General features: G+C 38.8%; 3 protein-coding genes across 5 annotated transcripts in view; 2 read left to right on the top strand and 1 right to left on the bottom strand.

Annotated features, from left to right (window-relative positions):
• The window catches only part of CCPG1 (cell cycle progression 1), a 24,129-nt gene extending 12,050 nt beyond the window's left edge, over positions 1-12,079 (top strand). The window contains exons 6-10 of one of the 2 annotated variants that reach the window (XM_039390088.1): positions 301-555; positions 4,246-4,367; positions 5,425-6,848; positions 8,771-8,859; positions 10,113-12,079. In XM_039390088.1, the coding sequence (XP_039246022.1) occupies positions 301-555; positions 4,246-4,367; positions 5,425-6,848; positions 8,771-8,859; positions 10,113-10,150 (1,928 nt within the window). In that variant the 3' untranslated portion in view covers positions 10,151-12,079. Of the gene's footprint in view, positions 1-300; positions 556-4,245; positions 4,368-5,424; positions 6,849-8,770 lie in introns of both variants that reach the window. The other variant, XM_039390087.1, reaches the window with a different exon arrangement.
• PIGB (phosphatidylinositol glycan anchor biosynthesis class B) lies at positions 9,503-18,193 on the bottom strand. Of its 2 annotated transcripts, none has more exons than XM_039390089.1 (12): positions 17,815-18,193; positions 17,603-17,735; positions 17,224-17,337; positions 16,535-16,639; positions 16,256-16,386; positions 15,523-15,663; positions 15,068-15,119; positions 14,458-14,669; positions 13,393-13,457; positions 11,455-11,665; positions 10,561-10,741; positions 9,503-9,995 (listed from the first exon to the last, which is right to left on the bottom strand). In XM_039390089.1, the coding sequence occupies exons 1-12, from the start codon at positions 18,156-18,158 to the stop codon at positions 9,864-9,866; spliced, it is 1,821 nt and encodes a 606-aa protein (XP_039246023.1). In that variant the 5' UTR covers positions 18,159-18,193; the 3' UTR covers positions 9,503-9,863. The 2 variants fall into 2 exon arrangements, with proteins under 2 accessions (XP_039246023.1, XP_027592674.2); XM_027736873.2 differs by having other exon boundaries at positions 9,736-9,995; positions 17,224-17,341; positions 17,815-17,938.
• RAB27A (RAB27A, member RAS oncogene family) overlaps positions 17,949-18,193 on the top strand; it is a 33,211-nt gene continuing 32,966 nt past the window's right edge. The window contains exon 1 of the mRNA XM_027736878.2: positions 17,949-18,014. The gene's annotated coding sequence lies outside the window, so the exon portion shown is untranslated. The remainder of the gene's footprint in view (positions 18,015-18,193) is intronic.

The raw sequence follows: 18,193 nt of genomic DNA, 5'->3' as shown, positions 1-18,193 counted from the left end.
AACACTTTCTAATGATTTAGTGGTAAGATTTATGGAAGTGCTGTACAGCTTTTTACTGATGTTTTCTTGATTCTCTATCATTTCCTTTAAAAAAAATAATTTTTAACTTTGGAGATGATGCAGTCTGTTCATAACATCGAGCACAAACTATAACGCTGAGAATTTTAATTTTGTTTTATTTATGTTCTCTAAGATAAATGCCAAATACGTTCTGCATAAACGTGATGGATTTTGATGCTCAGATCGGTTTTTAAAGCTACAATTAATGCAATTTAAATACTGTTCTCTGCTCTTTTTCAGTTTTTCCATCTCAGGCCAGCAGTGAGGAATCCAGTAGTGACGAGACCAGCAGCCAGTCCAGTCCGGCCGTGCGGAAGCGCCGCCCTCGGAAGAGGTTGGTGTCCAGCTCCGAGGCCGAGGGCGCGTCCCCGGCTGAGCCGGAGGCTGAGCCCCCCAGGGAGGAGCAGCCCCAGCGCCAGTTCAGCAGTGGCCTTAACAGATGCATCGTCCTGGCCTTGGTGATTGCAATCAGCATGGGCTTTGGGCACTTCTATGGTGAGTTCGTAGCAAGCAAAATACACAGAATCAACGTGTTGCATTTTATTGTGGCTCTGATATCTTTTCTCGTTCTCTGCTAACAACCTAAACCTAAAAATGAGAGAAAGCAACTGTTAATGAATCGGTAATACAGGGAGGTCCTTCAGTGGTGCAACTGTGTTTAATACAAACTACTTCAAAATTAAAGTAACTAAATAGAAATTACGTCTTGCTTGCCCTTCCAGATAGAAATTTCTTGTTGTTCTCATAATGCAGTGTGTACCCTTCATTTTCCACATATTTTCTTTTTGAATAAATTTGTGGTAGTGCTTACCATTCCTAACAGCATTCAGAGAGTCATTTCAGGCTTTTGTCCCATATGTACTTGTCTGGTAAATGTAAGAGCAAGTCATATTTTTCACAGGAGTTCGTAGTATCAATGTTTTTCTCTGAGAAAAATGTGCTGTGTTTGTCCTTGCAATTCCAGAGTCATTTAGGGAATCCAGGATAGCAGCAATTTTTCTGTGTTCAGTGGCTTGCCTAAAGTTAAACACTACATAAATTGTTACTGCATTTAACAAAGCAGCAGAACTCATTCCATATGTGAATCTACCTAGTGCATTCCTGATTTTCTAAGATGCATGTGTTATGATAAAAGTGAGAGAGGACATGACATTCAGATGGAGACTGGGAATATGATTCTCATTGGATTTGGTTTTGACTGATTTTTAGGGATCTAAGTTTTGACAGTTATTTTGAGATTTATGCTAATTTTCACTTGACCAATTTTTTTATTCTTAGGTAAACCTGAAGGTAAGAGCCATGAATGACTATTTTGGATGCTGTGCTTGCATTCAGATTAACTTTTAAAATTGTATGTATGTGTACACGCACATCCATATATGTATGCATATTTACATTAAAAAAAATAAAATGATAAATCAGGTCTCAAGAATTGCTAGTATATGCGAGATTATAGGAATGACTAATCCAGTAATGTAAAACACTTTTTATGTAGCAATTGCAGCAGGTAGTAGTAATTAGTGCAAAAACTGATTGATGTGTGTTGGCATGTTGGAAGCATAGAGGAGCACAATGACTAGACCAGTCTGTGGTAGTGCTTGGTGGTGGTAACTTGAGATTTCAGTTCTGTTAATCACTTCACACTTTATTTAAATTAGTGTTATTGATAAATACTATCCTGTTAAAGAACTTGGGATGGATGAGAAGTACATTTTGAACATGAACTCAGGCTCATATCTTTATTAAGGAATTCACTTGTTCATTAATTGAATCTGTACTTCAGAACAAAAGTTGTCATCACTGATGACAGTGATTGCAGCATTTTCAGCAGAAAGAAAGTAACTGTGTGGCTTTAGTTTTTGCTTCAAGTGAAAGTTCTCCATGGTTATGTGATAATTGATCTTTCTACCACTAGAAAGGAAATCACATCCTACTTTCCATCTTCCTGTGCTTTAGGTTTTTTCTAAACACAGACTTGCAAAGAGAAATCCATCTCCCTAGAGATGGATCCATCTCCCTACTTTGCATTTTCATGATTCGGCTTGGAATGAATGTTTTCCTCATCAGTCTCGTAACGTTAGGGTGATTGTCATGGAAGAGGGTTGGAAAGGGTTACTTTTTATGAAATTGCTTCTCTTTTTTTGGATTGATATCAGGATAGTGTTTTCCCTTTAGCTCAAGATCTAGGACCCCTTTAAGACTTTGAGATGTAGAAAGCAACTAGGATTAGATCTTAATCAGTAACTTTATCCTAATCAGTATTAAACTGAGTTAACTGGCTTTATCATGCTCTAGGAAAGAGGTCTGAAAGAGGGCAAGCTTTCCAGGTAAAGCTATAGTTAGGTAGGAAGTCCTTGCCAGAAAAATGTCTCCTTATGGACATTCAGATATTAAATATTTTTCTTTCACCAGAATCTGCAAAGGGGGCTATGGCTCTAATGCAAGGGATTTGGATAGATTACTTAAAGAATCTGAAGGATACTGTGACTCAGAGTACCAGCTGGAAACACAAACCAATTACTGAGGAATGGCACCTCATTACGTTCATTTTCAGTGTTGCTAAATGTCATTTTTGCTTACTGTATCTAAATTATGATTTTTGATAAGGAGAGAAAAAGAGCTTTAAGTGTTTTTCTGTAATTCAGGTTCCTCTTAGCATGAACCCTTCACACTAAACGATGATTTTTCAGATGCAGTCTTCAGATTGTTAGGATCAGTGGAATTCTTCAGAAGTACCTATCAAACATAAAAAGGAAAAACAAACTTACTGTCAGTATACTTAAATTAACCTGTGCAAGGATATATGCTTCCAAAAAGTATTTGGAAGGACTCTGCAAACTTAAAATCATTGCTGCAAAAATACTGCTTCCCCTTAGCTGAATTAAACTATTGAAGTTCAACTTGGTTTAATAGACCACTGTCTATTTTTAAGGTCACACTTGACAATAGGTTAAATAAAAATGAAGAGAGCACAACATGCTTTAATGTAATAGTATTTATAGTATTTCTTCTGTTTAACAATACATCTCCCCCTGCCTTTAAATACAGAGATGGAACTCTGCACATACTGCATTGGTTTTGAATGAAATACCTAAAAATTGCTGTTGCCTTCTGCTCGACTCAATTCATGAGACTCTTAAAAGCAAATAAATAAAAACTACAGCAATGTGAGGATTTAGGGAACACATGCATAGGTGGGGAAGTACCAGTCAAGAAGTTGTCCTTGACAGAAAAAAAATTGGTGTCTAGTACAGCGAAGATATTTTTTCTGAAATATCGGTGTCTCAGCCTTTGTCTGACAAGTGAAAAACAGGATATTTGCTTACTCTTGAGCCTTTGCTCATGGATAAGGATGACAAGGCAGGGCCTGCAGTACTTGTTGCTTTGTGAGCAGTGTGCCATAGTTGTGAGGTCCCCAGGATGTAGGTTTGTTTAGAGTGACCTTCTCTTAGGTGGATTGCCTACCAAGGCTGACGAGCTCCACCTGCCCAGGGGGCCGGGAATCGAACCCGGGTCGCAGAGGTGAGAGTCAGGCACTCTAACCACTAGGCAGATGAACCTCAGGACTAAAGGGTGGGCTCAGTTCAGCGCACGCTGTGTCTCACCTAAAAAATCCACTGCGCAGGCTGGAAGGGTTAATGACCTTTCCCAAAAGTCTTCGCTCGCGAAGACTGGCCATAGTTGTGTTTCTGCATGAAAGTTTAAATACTGTGCTATTCATGTCTTATTCATGTAAGTTTACTTAACAGTCAGAGTTGTTGTTCTGAAGTGGATAATGCATGGATCAGTGGTCTTTTATCCTGGTTGACTTGCATGTTACTAAAAAAATTACAAAGAAGTCACACATATTCTTTCCTGCACAACTTTTGTTGTTTTGGATCTAGCTTGTTTCTGTGTAATGTTCCAAAATTCCTTTATTTGTCATCAAATAAAAACCAGTGTAGTAATTAATTTTTTGATCTGAGAAATTGTTTATTATTGGAAGAAACAGAGTTGGTATGTAACAATGTGGTTTTATAATCTTTATTTTGTTACAGCTAAACAGTTACTAGTAAGTACTGGGCAGAAATGGTAAGGTAAGAATGCTTCTGAATTTGCAGAGAGAATGAAGAGGATGTTTAGGTTCCTCTGTTCCTCTGACTACTTTGAGTCAGTCTATCAAAGGAAAGTTTTTTATCTTTGTAGGTACAGTCCAGATCCAGAAACGGCAGCAGCTGGTGACAAAGACACGTGAATTCAAAGATATGAAAGATGACCTTTACCAGTGCCAACAAGAGCAAGGAGATCAAGTGCACCACAAAGTGGGGGTAGGTTTGAGCTTAGCTTGAAGTCATTGCATTATTCTGCCATTATGTCTGTATTTTACACAGTGAAATTAATTTATCACACAAATCCATTAAATTTTTGTCTTGAGTAAATTCTTTCTGAGAACATAATTTTTCTTTCTCTTGAATTCTTGAAAGAGATTTATGTTGATCAAATTTGTTTAAACATACTGTGTTTTATGTGGTCTAGGAGTTATCTGGACACAGGGACTGTCTCTTTTCCTGGGACATAATGCCAGATTGTCATTAATAAAGACAGCAGAAGTAGAACATGCTGCTAAAAACCTGTTATAGGCTGAACCTACAGGTTTTGTGAATTTACTTTCTAAATTATCAATGGTTATTAATTTTTTAAATACTTTACTTGTACTTTTGTTTTTTCACTGTTACCTCAGTCACAGAGAAGATTAGGGAGTGCTTTGTGTATGTGTGTTATCTTTTTTTTTTAAGTTTTCTTTTATGTGGCTGTAAACAGCATTTATACATAATTCAGTATGTTCTAGAGCTTGTCACTGGTGCCAACAGACTGGGGAGATCCTTTTGTGTTAAAATATAGTTACATGAACATGTATTTTCAGCCACTAATTTGGTTCAAAATCAGTGCATGAAGTTCTGCCCCAATTGTTGAATGCCCATACTTCTAATTTATTTGGATTTGTAATCTGTAAATCCAGTTTGCTGAACATAAATCAGCAGCAAACATGCAAATCTTGAATTCCTTTTAAGATGTTACAGTTCATGTACCCAACTGACTATCCTTCAGCCAGTTAAACCACTACAAGCGAGGGGTGATGACCTTTGGTTGGAAGAGGGAGTCTCTCACATGGTCTTTGTTGCCAAGAAAGTGTTTGTGTGATAAACAAACTGAGCTGAGATAAACAAACCAGCTCTATTTTTGCATCCTGCTGTGATATGTTTCACTGCATCCAAAATGACAAGTAAACTCTGTTTGGGCTACCATGGTTTTTCATCTTTCTAGCTAAAATTGTAACAATTCTCACTGTAGTATTTTTGCTTTTTTTCTTTTTGTTTCTTGTAGTCACTCAAGGGAGATCCTGCCACATGTTTGACCTTTAATGAGGTGGAGAAGAAATCCTTCGATTCTCAAAAAAAAAGCCTTGCTGCAGAAAATCAGCACTTAAGAGAATCTCTAGAGAAGGAAGAAAAAGCTTTGGCCTCACTTCAGGAAGAATTAAGGAAGCTAAGACAACAAATTAGAAACTTAGAAGATAAAGGCACTAGCACTGAATCTATTGTAATGGAAAATCAGAAACTAAGGGAACATTTGGAAGAGGAAAAGCAAAGAAACAACAATTTTCTCAGGCAAAAGGAAACACTCTTTGCAGAGGCACAGATGTTAAGGCGAGAACTGGACAAAGAACGTCATGTTACAGAAGCTCTGAAAAAAGAACTGGAACAGTTAAGTTCTCGTCAAACACCTGACAGTGCTAATGATGATGATGATGATGATGATGATAATACATTAAGAGAAAATCAGGAAATAGAAACTCTACGAGGAAGGCTAATAGAACTAGAGAAAAAGCTGAACTTCGAGCAACAACGCTCTGATTTATGGGAGAAGCTGTATGTTGAAGCAAAAGACCAAACTGAAAAACAGGAAATTTTTTATGAAAATGGACAAAAGAAAGGTGCTAAAGGGCAAAGTAAGACTAGAAAGAAATCAAAGGAATCATTTTTTGGTTCAGTTAAAGAAACTTTTGATGCTATGAAAAATTCCACGAAAGAGTTTGTAAGACACCATAAAGAAAAGATTAAGCAGGCTAAAGAAGCAGTGAAAGAAAACTTGAAAAAATTCACTGATTCTGTAAAGTCTACATTCAGACACTTCAAAGACAGCACAAAAAACATCTTTGATGAAAAGAAGTCATCAAATGATAAAAGATACGAGGCACACAAGAAAGCTCGAACTTTTTACCGAGACCATAACTCCTACGAGAATCAGAAGCACACACATTACAGGGGACCCAACATGCCAAAAGATTTCAAAAGTGGAAGAAAACATCATTTTACAACATTTGAAAAAGATGCAGATTCTCAGAAATGTCTCAGTGCTGACTTGTGTAATAGAAAACACCACTTTGTCCCGAAGGGCTGCTCTGGTATTTTTGAATGTGCTCATCAGGAATTCATTGGTCTCTTTAACAGAGTATCGGATCCTATCAGGGTGGATGAATTTAATCGGCTAATGAAGAAGTATTTGCAACAAGTTGTACATAACTTTCATCACTGGAGAGAACTAGAAAATTTCATCAATAAGTTTTTTCATAATGGGTTATTTATACATGACCAGATGCTGTTCACTGATTTTGTCAATGATGTCAAGGATTACCTGGAAGATATGAAGGAATACCAGAGTAATAATGAGAAGGTTTTTGAGGATTTGGACAAATACGTCTACAGATACTACTTTCATTATGATAATTCACCCCAGTATGGACCCAGGTGTGTTTCTATGTTTCCTGAACTTGATAACACAATGAATTAGTTTCTGTAAAGACAAGCAGTCTCCTTGTTCTAATGGATGCTCTTCAAGAGGGTAGATAGATAGACATAGACACTAGAAGATTTTCTGAAGGACTCGGTGGAAATACTTAATTGTGTTACATAAAGTGGATCTGTAGTACCTTACATATAAATTTTGTGTGTGTAAATAGCACAATCTAATATTTCTGCTGGGTTCTTTAGAAAACAGTGTAACTGTCAGTAGGATTTCCTTAGACTGAACAGCTCTCATTGCCTGCCTGATGGAATGAATAAGTGTCTTGGAAGGAGCATTAACTAGGACTTTATTGTTGTCCTTCCCTGAATGAGGTTTTTGAATATATTTGAGCAGTCTGAGTCCTGTTCTGACAGGTATATTCCCTGTTGGCTTTTCAGGAATTTCACTACTCTTGTAGCTTAGTCTGTAGGCCCAGAGCAGAGTTCATCACATAGCAGGCTTTAGTCCAGGTCCTGACCCTGACTAAATTTTGTTCAGACTTGCTTACAAAGGTCCTTGGCATGAATCCTGTGTAACTTTCCTGTATCTAAAGGTATTCTCAGGGCTTCTGCAGGGCACTTGTGGTGTGCAGCCTGGCTGGCCCAAAGCTGATACATGTGGTGGACTGTTAGTCCTGCAGACACTTTGGTGAAAGCAGGTTTAGCAAGCAGCCTCAGTATACTGTGTGGAACTTGTCTTTTCTGGACTACTTATTAAAAGCCACATAAAATATATACTTACCATTTGTCTTACAAAATTGGCTATATAGTCCCTTGTGCTAGTGTTTATTCTGATCAGGTAAGAACAAATGCAATGTATAAACTCATTTATAATACATGAGAAGTTGTCCTTGTAGCCATAACAAACCTTTTGTTGTGTTGGTATTTAGTGCAAAGTGTATTTACTATTTAGATCAAGGTGCAGTTCTTCAGTCAGGTTTCTCTTTTGTGTTTGTATTGCTTATTAATTCATGCATTTCATTGCAGCTGGAAGTCTGAATTATTAAATACTTTGAGGTTTCTAAATATTATGTGAGGTAGTACTTTCTCCTGTAGAAAGTTGAACCATGAGGATGATAATCCTATTATCAGCTACCAAGTAGCCTTTTTAATGTGTAGTTTTGGCAAATGCATATTTGTTATGTTTTTATTTACAGTCCAAATACATATTCCTAATTTATTATTAAAAAGAACTTTAATTAAATACTTAGTTTTTTGAGAATTTATTTCAGTTTGCAGAAAAACAACTGCAAATTCATTTACTGATAGTATTATACGAAAGTTTGTGTGATGAAAATATTCTTAATTTAACTTTGCAGAAGGCTAGAAACAGTAGTCATATGGTAACAGCCTGTAGGGTAATGGGACTGTTGGCATAAAAAAACTGCAACAGATGAGCAGCAGTGTTTTGCCAGTGCTCTCTCCCTCTGTATAAATGTACTTACTGTACATGAAAACCTCTAAGTGTCCATCTTTACTCAAAGCATCCTTTCCTAAGTGCCTGTAAAGTTTTCATTATTTCTGTAGAGCAGAGTGTAAGAGAGTAACTGAAAAGTAGATTGAGACCTCACCCAAGCCATCACAGTAGGAATAATCAAATAGGTGTTTACCTGGCTTTATTCTAAAAAGGTCTTTGGGCAACCAACTGCAGAGCATTTTTATTTTTAGAAAGCATTTCTTTTATTTATACTGCCTTATTGGTGATTTAAACAAACAAATCCCTCACACATGCTGCTTACAAGAGAAAGGACTGCTTAGTACTGATTTTGTTTTCTGTCAACCTCTGCATGTTAAAAGCTGCTCTTGACAATGTAATTGTGTTTCAAAATGCTTTTAGATAGATGCTTTCATAAGAGTAGTAATAAGCTTTTGTTTACTCCTTGCAGTCGACCTAAAAGACCTTCTTTTACACAAACTGAAAATTCCAGACATGAAAAACAAGCTCAGAAGTACCATCACCGTAATAAAAGAGAAGGTAAATGGCATAAACATGGTCGCACTAATGGAAGACACATGGCAAACCTTGAAATAGAATTGGGGCAACTACCCTTTGATCCAAAATATTGAGTAATTTATTGTAAAAATAAGATTAGAATTCACATCCTCTCTGGAAACTAATGTTTTTCAACAAAGCAGCAAGATGCAAGTTTTTTTTTCTGAATAATTTGATTTTTACACATTTTTGTTAACAGGCAGAAGTCAAGCTTTCTAATTTGCATATTCTGTACCATTGCTTTAACTGTTCTTTGGAAGTGATGATAGTTTGGGTGCCAGCAGTATTGTTGCAGAAACTAGGCATGCAATGACTTGTGTATGAAAAATATGCTTAATTGCATTCCAGTAGCGTAGTTGAAGCTTGAACCATGCATAATGTACCAACTATTAACTCCAATGTTTGATATACTAACTTCATCTCATCCTTCAGAAAATAAGTCTACATTGTGGTAATGTATTTGTTAGTGTTTGTAACCTTATATTTGCTTCCTGTCTTCGGGGGGTGGTTCCAGAGCCTATTGAATTGTGAAGAATTTGCTGTGCTGCATTCTAATCAGCTTGCTGATTTAAACACTTGAAATGTCTTGCATATCTGCATATTGTAGAAGAAAAATAAAGAGACATTGTGGGTAAAGGTCTTTATTTATAAAACAAACTTAGCATAGCTGTACAGTTCTATAAAAATGGTCCAATCTTGTCTATTTTTTAATTGTGTTAAGTATTTATATGGTAACTTTGGTCTTCCCAATGTTTTCTAGTGTTGTAAGGTAGGTCAGCAACCCCACCCTGCCCTGTTGCTGCTGAAGTTGCCTTTGGGAGGGGGTTTCTGTGTTTCCAGACAGCCAGTGGCTGCCTGATCAGAATTCCCATTCAACTTACCCAGTTTCAGACTCACTACTCTCTCCTTTCTGCATTATGAGATCTTCTAAGCACAGTTACTGCTGTGCAAAACTGATCTCATTAGCTCTCAGTTCTAGAAGCTCTTCAGGTATGATTCATTTCAGTTTTTCTCCTGTAAACAAAGATGTGGCTTCCAACTCGTCCTTGAGGCACATGAGTATGAAAGACAGTGGCTGTTTTCTCATAGCCCCTTAAAGCTAGAAATGGTGATATTTCCTGTGAACAAACACACATCAGTTTACAGTCAGAAAGTGCAGTTGGGAGCATAAGAACCAAAGTCTTCTGAAAGCCATCAGTTCAACTGTCCCTGGGAAGCTTTATCCTTTATTTTAGGAAAGCCTGCTAGGAAAAGAAGTACCTATCCTGTTTGATCCTGTCCGGAGTGGATATTCACCAGACACCACTGTTTGAGTGCATGGACTTCATTAAAGACTTGAGAGGGTAAAAGGTACTGTGACTGCAGGCATTTTTGCTTTTCACTGTTGCTTAAAAGTGCAAGGTCTGGGAACAGATGGCACATTTATTTTAATATGGATTGAGGAGAATTCCATAAAACATTACTTTGTGGCATGAATTCTCACAGAGGAGAGGGCATATATGAACATGAAGTATATATCACTGGAGTGGTATCAATACCCCATGTTAGAGGGTTCAATTTTAATTTAAGCTGTGTTTTATTAAAAAGTTGTGGACAATAATGTTCAAAAATCTTAACTACAACTCTTCTCTAATTTATTTTGTATCCTCAAAAGTAGCTTATTTCACCTTGCAGTTACCATACCTGTTCTAGCACATTGAAGAGGATCAAGTGACTGGGTAATAACGTGTCATTGTAAAACTCCTTATTGAGCCAGCCAAGTGGATTAGAGTAAAACACATCTGCTTCATCAGTATAGTTCTCATTGCCAGTTAGGTCTGGGGGACACTGAAGGAATCTCATTTTTAGAGGACAGTGAACGTGACTAGGGAGAAAAACAAAAACATGTTTCATGATGAACTGATCAGTATCTAAGATTTGAAATAACTCATCACTTTAAAAGACACCTCAGTCAAACTCAAAATTGATTAGGTTTTTTTCCTCTCAATCATATTTTCCTCCCTTCAGTACTTCAGACGAAAGCAAAGTAGAACAAGCAGATTCAGCTCCAAATTGCTGTGACTTTGTTGTTTGCAGTTCAGAGAAATTTTATCATAATAAAAATACCATCTGCACAACATCAGTTTCTTAAAAAGATACTTTTCCATATCAGCTTCACTTTAACGTTTTGTTTATTTGCCAGGATCTACTGCACAAGCTTTTGGAATAGTGATCTCAGTCACTGTAATTGTATTTCTTTACTGCCTAGCAGCAGAAGTAAATGTAAAATTAATACAGTTTGATTGCAACAATTAGTACCATAATGAAGCAGTGTGATGTACTTGGAGAAGTCATTAGATTAACTGCATATCCTCATACAAAGCTATTACAAAAATGAATAAAGCTCAGATGCTGAATTTTATTCTGTGGTATAAACATTTGGCTTATGTCCCCTATTTGTTCTGTATTAACTGTATGAAAAATCAAAACTCTTCCTGTAAACATTTATCTTTCTCAATTAAGCTTTAGAAAGAGAAATCTTAATTTCTGATAAAGTGTATGGATTTTAATATAGTGCACTGTTAACTCTTTCAATACCTGTAAAGTGGAGTAGAGTGGCACGGCATCATGATGAAGACAAAGGTTTGTGACTGGTCAGAGTTATGACAGAGTTGCTGTATGTGACTCATAACATCCAGAGTGCCTCGCTGGTGAATCAAGCCTGTATACAGGGCTGGGAGCAGATTGGATAAGAGCAGGAAACTTACTGCAGATTTCTTCCATGCTTTCAGGTGTTTCAAAGAATATCCTGTAGAAACATTTGAGCAAGTTTGGGAGATAAGGAAGTACTAAAGTTTCACACATTTTTGAAAGTACCATAATATACTGGCAAACCATTACTCAGTCAATAACAGTACTTTGCTTTCAGATACTTTACTACAGTGTTCTTTGAGTCTTTACTCTTTGAATGGAAGTTCCAAGGTTAGACTTTGCCCTTTTCAACTCTTGGATTTAACAGGGTAAATCTTAAGCCCGCACCTGTCTTCTGAAGTACAGAAATATTATTTTCAAACCAGTGCTTTGTCTCTTTAGACTTTAGAATTTAATTTCTTATAGTGAAAAACAGTCCATTCAATATGGATGAATGGCATGTGGCAACTTACTGCTGTGTTCTGATTCACGCATGTCTGAGTAGAGCCAGAATAAATGGTGCCTACATGTACATGGCTGTGTATTCTTTTTCTCCAAAATGCTGAAAGCTACAGCATTCCCTTCCTGTTATTAAATTTTGAGCTACTGTCCTTGGAAGAGCACACTCCTCCATTTTTTCCCATCTCCCATCGCTGCTCCTTTCCCCCCACTTTTCTTGAAGGAGCTAATAATGGGAAAAGATGTTTCTCCTGGTGGGAGAGCACTGCAGAAACGTGTTTCTCACAACCACAACTTAGATGAACGTGGCACAGACAACAGCTTCGTGTTGCAGCCAGTCTGGAAACTCTTATTAAGTCATGTGCTTGTCAGCATCAGGAGATAAAAATATTTTACATAGCTTTGTGACTACCTGTACTGAATCACAAGAAACAAGCTACAATAGGCCTGCTCCAGAAGTCAGTAACAAGCAAATTAAATTAGTCTTCACTTGGTCTGTTGTAACAAATTGTCTTTATCTTGGTTGAAAACAAAGTCCACAAATAAGTTTGTGGTTTAAATGAAAGTGGAAACATTCTATTAGAGGCATTTTGAGGGGTTTTTTTATTGCTTTTGTGAAATGCTCTGAGCTTATATTTGTGTGCTCGGAAATTACTTTGAAATTCATGTGGGGTTTTTTCTCTGCTTTTATTTATAATGTTTTGAGCAATTAAGACCTTTTTGTAACCACTGAATTAACTTTACTAAAGTATCCAAACATGATAAGGAGTTCTAAATAAATTGTATCAAGACCCTTGCAGACGTGAAGGTTAAGAGGGATATTAACAATAAACAGTGGTTTGATTGGAATTGTTCTGCATGTGAAGTAGAACAGGTTCATCTTGCTGCTCTTGAACTAAGACAAGACTTATTACATATTTGATCTCAGCAGAGAGCAGAATTATTGAAATAAGATTTACTTTGTTTAGACTAGCAAAACAGGTCAAAGAAAATTACAGTGTTCAGCGATTCATCAGTTTTGAACTTGTATTTGAACCAAAGCTATACATCTTCATGTTTCAGAAGTTTTAATCTTTCCTTTGTAACATCTGAATCTAGAAAAGGGTTATTTTACTTTTTTAGTATTTTAATTTTTTTGTTGCATTTTAAAACACTTTCAGTGTTTTAATTTTTTTGCAGGCAGTACTTTTATCCATGCTAAGGATTCTCCACCTGTGTTATTGCTCTTCCTCATCTTTCCCCCCCCTCTTTTTTGCTAGCTGTAAGAAAAGGTTAGGCTAGTTCTAAGAATCCTTTCTCAAATACCTACATTGACTATTAACGGTCTCTCTTTGGGTAAAAATTGTATACAGGTAAGGTTGCAAGACATTTGAAACCAATGCTTACCACAAAAAAACATGCAGAATGGCAGTACTGGATAGATGAACCTGAATTCCTTGTGGCTCAGTGTGCTGGAATAAAACATACAATACTACATCAAGAACCTTAAATGCATCAGTTCTGTGGACAAAATGTGTTTTGGAGCACAGAGGACTGGAAGAAGAGCACTTACATGTACTAAAAAGCTTTTGGCATTTAGAGTAAAAATCCAGATTATCACCTTTTAAGGACATAATAAGTACATTCAAATGAAGATTATTTGGTCAGTTTAAACCAACCACTGATAAAAATACCTGGCTACTACTCTTGCAATTAAGTGTCTGATTCTTTGACAGCTAGGTATAATTTTGCCAGTAATTCACCAATTTGTTTTCTGTAATAAGACACAATATATAGTGTGGATGAGAAGCTGAGATTCTCTAAGTGCACATTTGTATCTAGGAAGTAACAGTCACCTCTGCTAATACAACTTTACACAATTTCCCATGTCAGCTTTTGGGGATTATTGCAAAACTTGTACCATGGGAAACAAACAGGTTCTTACAAGACTAAGGGAGGTAAAAAAGTCCTAAACCCAACAGAGCTACATCCAGTTTTGAGTTGGAGTGTAAAAAGAAATGGCATTTCTGGTCTTGCTACTATTTTGCTGCATTCTGTTACTACTGTAGTCTAATACCATTTATTGCTTAGTATTTATTTACTGTATTTTTTCTTGTCTGAAAGTGTCTCTCCTGTTTAATCTACAGCTAATTCTGATGCTTTAGAAAAAGCTTATCTTCTACTTCTCAGCTTAAGCTGAGAAATACAACCTTATGATAGTCAAGAGCTGTGTGTAGACTTGGGAATGGAGTAAGTTTTAGAGGCCTAAGAACCTCTTGTCATACTGGGGATGTACTAAACAACCAAATGAAATGGTGTTTTCATTAATAGACATCTAGTAAACACAGTATCCTAATTAGTTCTGCTGTTGCTTAAACACCCAAATACTATGCTTATTTGTTCTGGAGAGGACTTGACCCTTCAAAAGAACAGAACCAGTAAGAGGCAGTAGTTTCATTTAGGAGAAATTACCTGTACACCACCAGTGTCCAGATCACAGCCGTTAGAAAGATGCGGTATCTTTTTGGTGCCAGCACACAGCCATGAATAAAGAAAGGCAGGTGGGCACCCAGGATGACTGGTAGTCCCTGAGTGAAGTACCAGTGCCAAGGATGAGATCCATAAAATGTTCCTAAATTCTGCAGCACGTTGAATTTCAAGAAGTTCAGCTGAACCAGTACCCACTGGGAGATGGGGGGAGAGTTAAAGACAAATCCAAAGTCAAAACCAACAGCTACATTGAATTACACTGGTCTTAAATGATACAATGTTTTCATTCACACTTTGGGGTTTTTTTTTTCCTCTTAAGACTCATCACGGACTTCCTATATTCAGCAATTAAACACAGAAGTGTGTAAGTTTGTTGGTAACTCTTGATAGCTGAACATACTGATTTTATGTAACAGTCCATCATTTGAAATAACTGCAAAGTCCGTGTTTAAGGGTTTGTGGCTTAGGATATATGTAGAAATCAGAGGGCAGACACTGTCACAGAAACAAGTCAGAGAGTCTGAAACATCCATTAATGTTAAAATACTAAACCCCAGCCTTCTTCTTATAAGTCAAGTTTAAAGCAGCTTACCTCACCAAAAAACACACGGTCAATTATTAAAGAGGTTCCTACTGTGACCAATCTGCAAAAATGGAAAGTTCGTTGCACTGATATTGCCTGAATTGCTTTTGTATCTTCTCCAGATAGTTGTGAAAACTCCCTGATTCCTAATATTTTTGAGATTGTCCATACTTGTGGCTATTTTACAGGGGCTACTTGTTATCACCCGGTATCCTTGGCACAATCCCAGATTAAGGTGGAGTGCTGTTCATTGTCTCACCCTCATGAAATCTTTCCTAGTGCTATTTTGCAGAATATAAATCAACTTAAAGGAAACATGCCCCTTCTTTTGCAAAAAGATGCTGTTTGTTCCCTTGTTTTTTTAGATGGAATCAGCTTTTTGGGGTTGTCTGCCTTTGCAGTGGTAAAACCAATCTTAAAATGTAGCTGTGCAGAGTCACAGTTTAAATTCAGAAAGAACTTACCCAACTGGAATGCAGTTTTTTAGGATAAGGTCTCCTTTCCTCTGTTCTTGCAAAAAATGACTGAAGACCAAAGGCATCCATGGGATAACAGCAGTGGGACGAATAACAATTGCAAGTGCTACCAAAGCTAAATATTTGCAACTAGAAGGAAGAACATAAAAAACCCAGAAGCTTTGGCAAAAGGTTTGGTCAATTCTTTTACAGACAGTGACATTTCAACAACTGAAATACTGTCATGTCTCTGGCCAAAAGGGTTTCATACTACGGTTAACTTTGATTCTCTCAGTGCAGATACTCAGTTTTACTTGAAGGATGCAACTATAGAATTGCTTTATTAGCAATTAAGCTGCTAATTAGAAGCACATACTTGCTTTAAAACAGATGGCTGGTAAAGAAAGTTGTGACCACACATTCACCTATATCTGAACCCCAACAAAGCTTTTGTTACTTTTTCCCAAGTTACCTCATATTCCAGTCGTTTAAAATAAAGCTTCCCATAAAGTCATACTTTGCATAAGGAAACTGGGGAATACTTAATTTTACATACAAGCTATAACATGACCTCAAAAAAATCTTTAGAGGAAATACCATAATGTTCCTTCCATGAGCTAGGTCTCCTGCTACATGAGTGAGGTGGCTTTGGTTGCTTTAGATTTTAAGATAAAAGTTAGCATTTTAAACAATATCATCCCAAGCCAAAATTGATCAGTAATGTTAGGAGAAAGTTTCTCACCTGTTTCCCATCTTGGAACCTTTTATTGGATAGTATGAAAGAGCAAAAATGGTAAGAATAGTTTCCATGGTGTTTGTGAGAGTTCTGGTACAGGAATACCATGTAAACCAGGAACACAGTTGGCAGAAGAACTGGAAATAATTATGAACAACATGTTAAAACAAGTTCACCTAAATGAAGGTGGTAATTCTTCAAGGTATGACTTATCACTTTGCTGTTGTTTACATTGCAAAACCAGTGTTTATTAACATGCATATTTCGTTAAAGGCTGTGACTCACCACACACTTTGCTGTTTCTGCATTTTCAAGGTGTTGTACTAACGAGTAAAGCTTCACATCAGCAAAAGCAGCCAGCACTGCTTGAGCAAGCCTAGGGACCCAGATCTGTGTAAGCAGAGAGAAAACTGTACTCGCAACAAACCAAGTTAAATTCCAGGTTCTAAGAGAGGACTACTGAATTAGTGAATGACTGTTCAGGTATGAAAATAGTGATTAGTGAATATTCTCTCTAGATTTTTATGATTTTAAAAAAGAAAGGGTCCTTGGGTAGGACTAGTATTTCTACCAAAACAGAGAATATCTGAAGTTCAACTGAAACCATTCAGAGATGGAAAGTAGAATTCTTTGCCATTCATCTCCAATAGAAACCAAAGAGGCTGGTATTGGTTAGTTGTTGTTAGGGAGTTTAGTACAAATATATGTTGTTAAACGCTTAGGCAAACTGAACCACTGAGCAATTATGATGCAGTGGCAAACCCTATCAGTCTGAAACTCCAGGAGATTGATGGAGGCCAAGAATAATCCCCTGCAGTCGCAGGCATCAGTGCTGTGACTGGGGATCTATGAGTGAGTTCTGCCTCCACGGGAAACACGTGCTCATTCATCTCTACTTGCCAGATTCAAGGCTCTGCATTTCACCTGGACAATGATAAAAATACTCTGTGTTTAAATGCAATGCTTTTACTCACCAGCAGCTGCACATCATCCTTGCCCAGCAGCTGTAACGCTTTGTAAATGCTTGCAAAGATCAGAGGGTACGTGTAACCCCTTAAGCTATTTGCCCATTCCCAAGTCAGGTAACCATAATTATGAATATTAAGGATCACGAACAATTGAAACGAAAAGCTTCACTCGAGCTGTCCCGGTCGAGACATTTCCTTTCGGGCCAGAAGCGGTGGGGTATTTACTGCTGGTCAAGCCAACACTTCACTGCCGCGGAAACCTGTCCCCGAGCCTGGAAACCTGTCCCCGAGCTCTCCCCCGCTCCCAGCACCGCGGGGGCCGCGTCCCCTCCGTCCCGCGGGGAACGATGCCGGGAGCGCGGAGGCCGCGGCCCGCGAAGGATATTTGAAGATCATGCGATGCGCCACCTCCAGCGACTGCCAGTACTCGTCCGGGACGAAGCTGGTCCGGACGAGGACGCAGTTGAGCGCCCGCAGAGCCACGGAGAGCGCCAGCAGCGGTGCGGGCGCGGCGACACCTGCGGGGGGAGGCCGGTCCGTCACGGGTCCCTCCGGGGCCGCGCCCCGTCCCTCCCCGCCCGGCCCGGCCCCGCTTACCGGCGCCTCGCTGCGCGGCGGCCCCGCCGGGGTTGCTGTACAGCACCGAGCAGCGCTTGCGGAGCCGCACCGCCTCCGGCATCGGGGCGGGAGCCTCGCTCCGCCGGGGCATGCGCGACCCGGGGGCGGGACAGCGCGGCCACTTCCGTCCGGTCACCGCAGGCGGCGGGGCCGGCGCTCCGAGGTGTCCCGCGGTTCAGGTGAGGGCCGCGGGCCGCCGTGTGTGTCCGTGCCGGGGCGGAGCTGCCCGTGCCTGCTCGCTGTCCCCGTGCTCCCCGCGGTCCCCGGGCCGGAGGAGCCGCCGCGGCGCCCCGGCAGCGTGTCCGTGAGCACCGCCGGGCCATGTGGGGGCGGCTGCCGCCGCAGCACGTGGCCGTGG

Source organism: Pipra filicauda, unplaced genomic scaffold, assembly GCF_003945595.2.
Source record: "Pipra filicauda isolate LSUMZ 115617 unplaced genomic scaffold, ASM394559v2 scaffold7_size6619720_pilon, whole genome shotgun sequence".
Taxonomy (NCBI): Eukaryota; Metazoa; Chordata; class Aves; order Passeriformes; family Pipridae; genus Pipra; species Pipra filicauda.
Note: the sequence above shows the minus strand (reverse complement) of the source record. Positions and strands in the feature narration are given on the sequence as shown.

Coding starts and splice junctions, on each gene's coding strand:
- PIGB (XM_039390089.1), bottom strand. CDS start 18,158: ATGGCCCGGCGGTGCTCACGGACACGCTGCCGGGGCGCCGCGGCGGCT. Junction 17,736..17,814: donor CGCCGCGCAGCGAGGCGCCG/GTAAGCGGGGCC, acceptor CTCCCCCCGCAG/GTGTCGCCGCGCCCGCACCG. Junction 15,664..16,255: donor GGTTCCAAGATGGGAAACAG/GTGAGAAACTTT, acceptor TCTTCCTTCTAG/TTGCAAATATTTAGCTTTGG.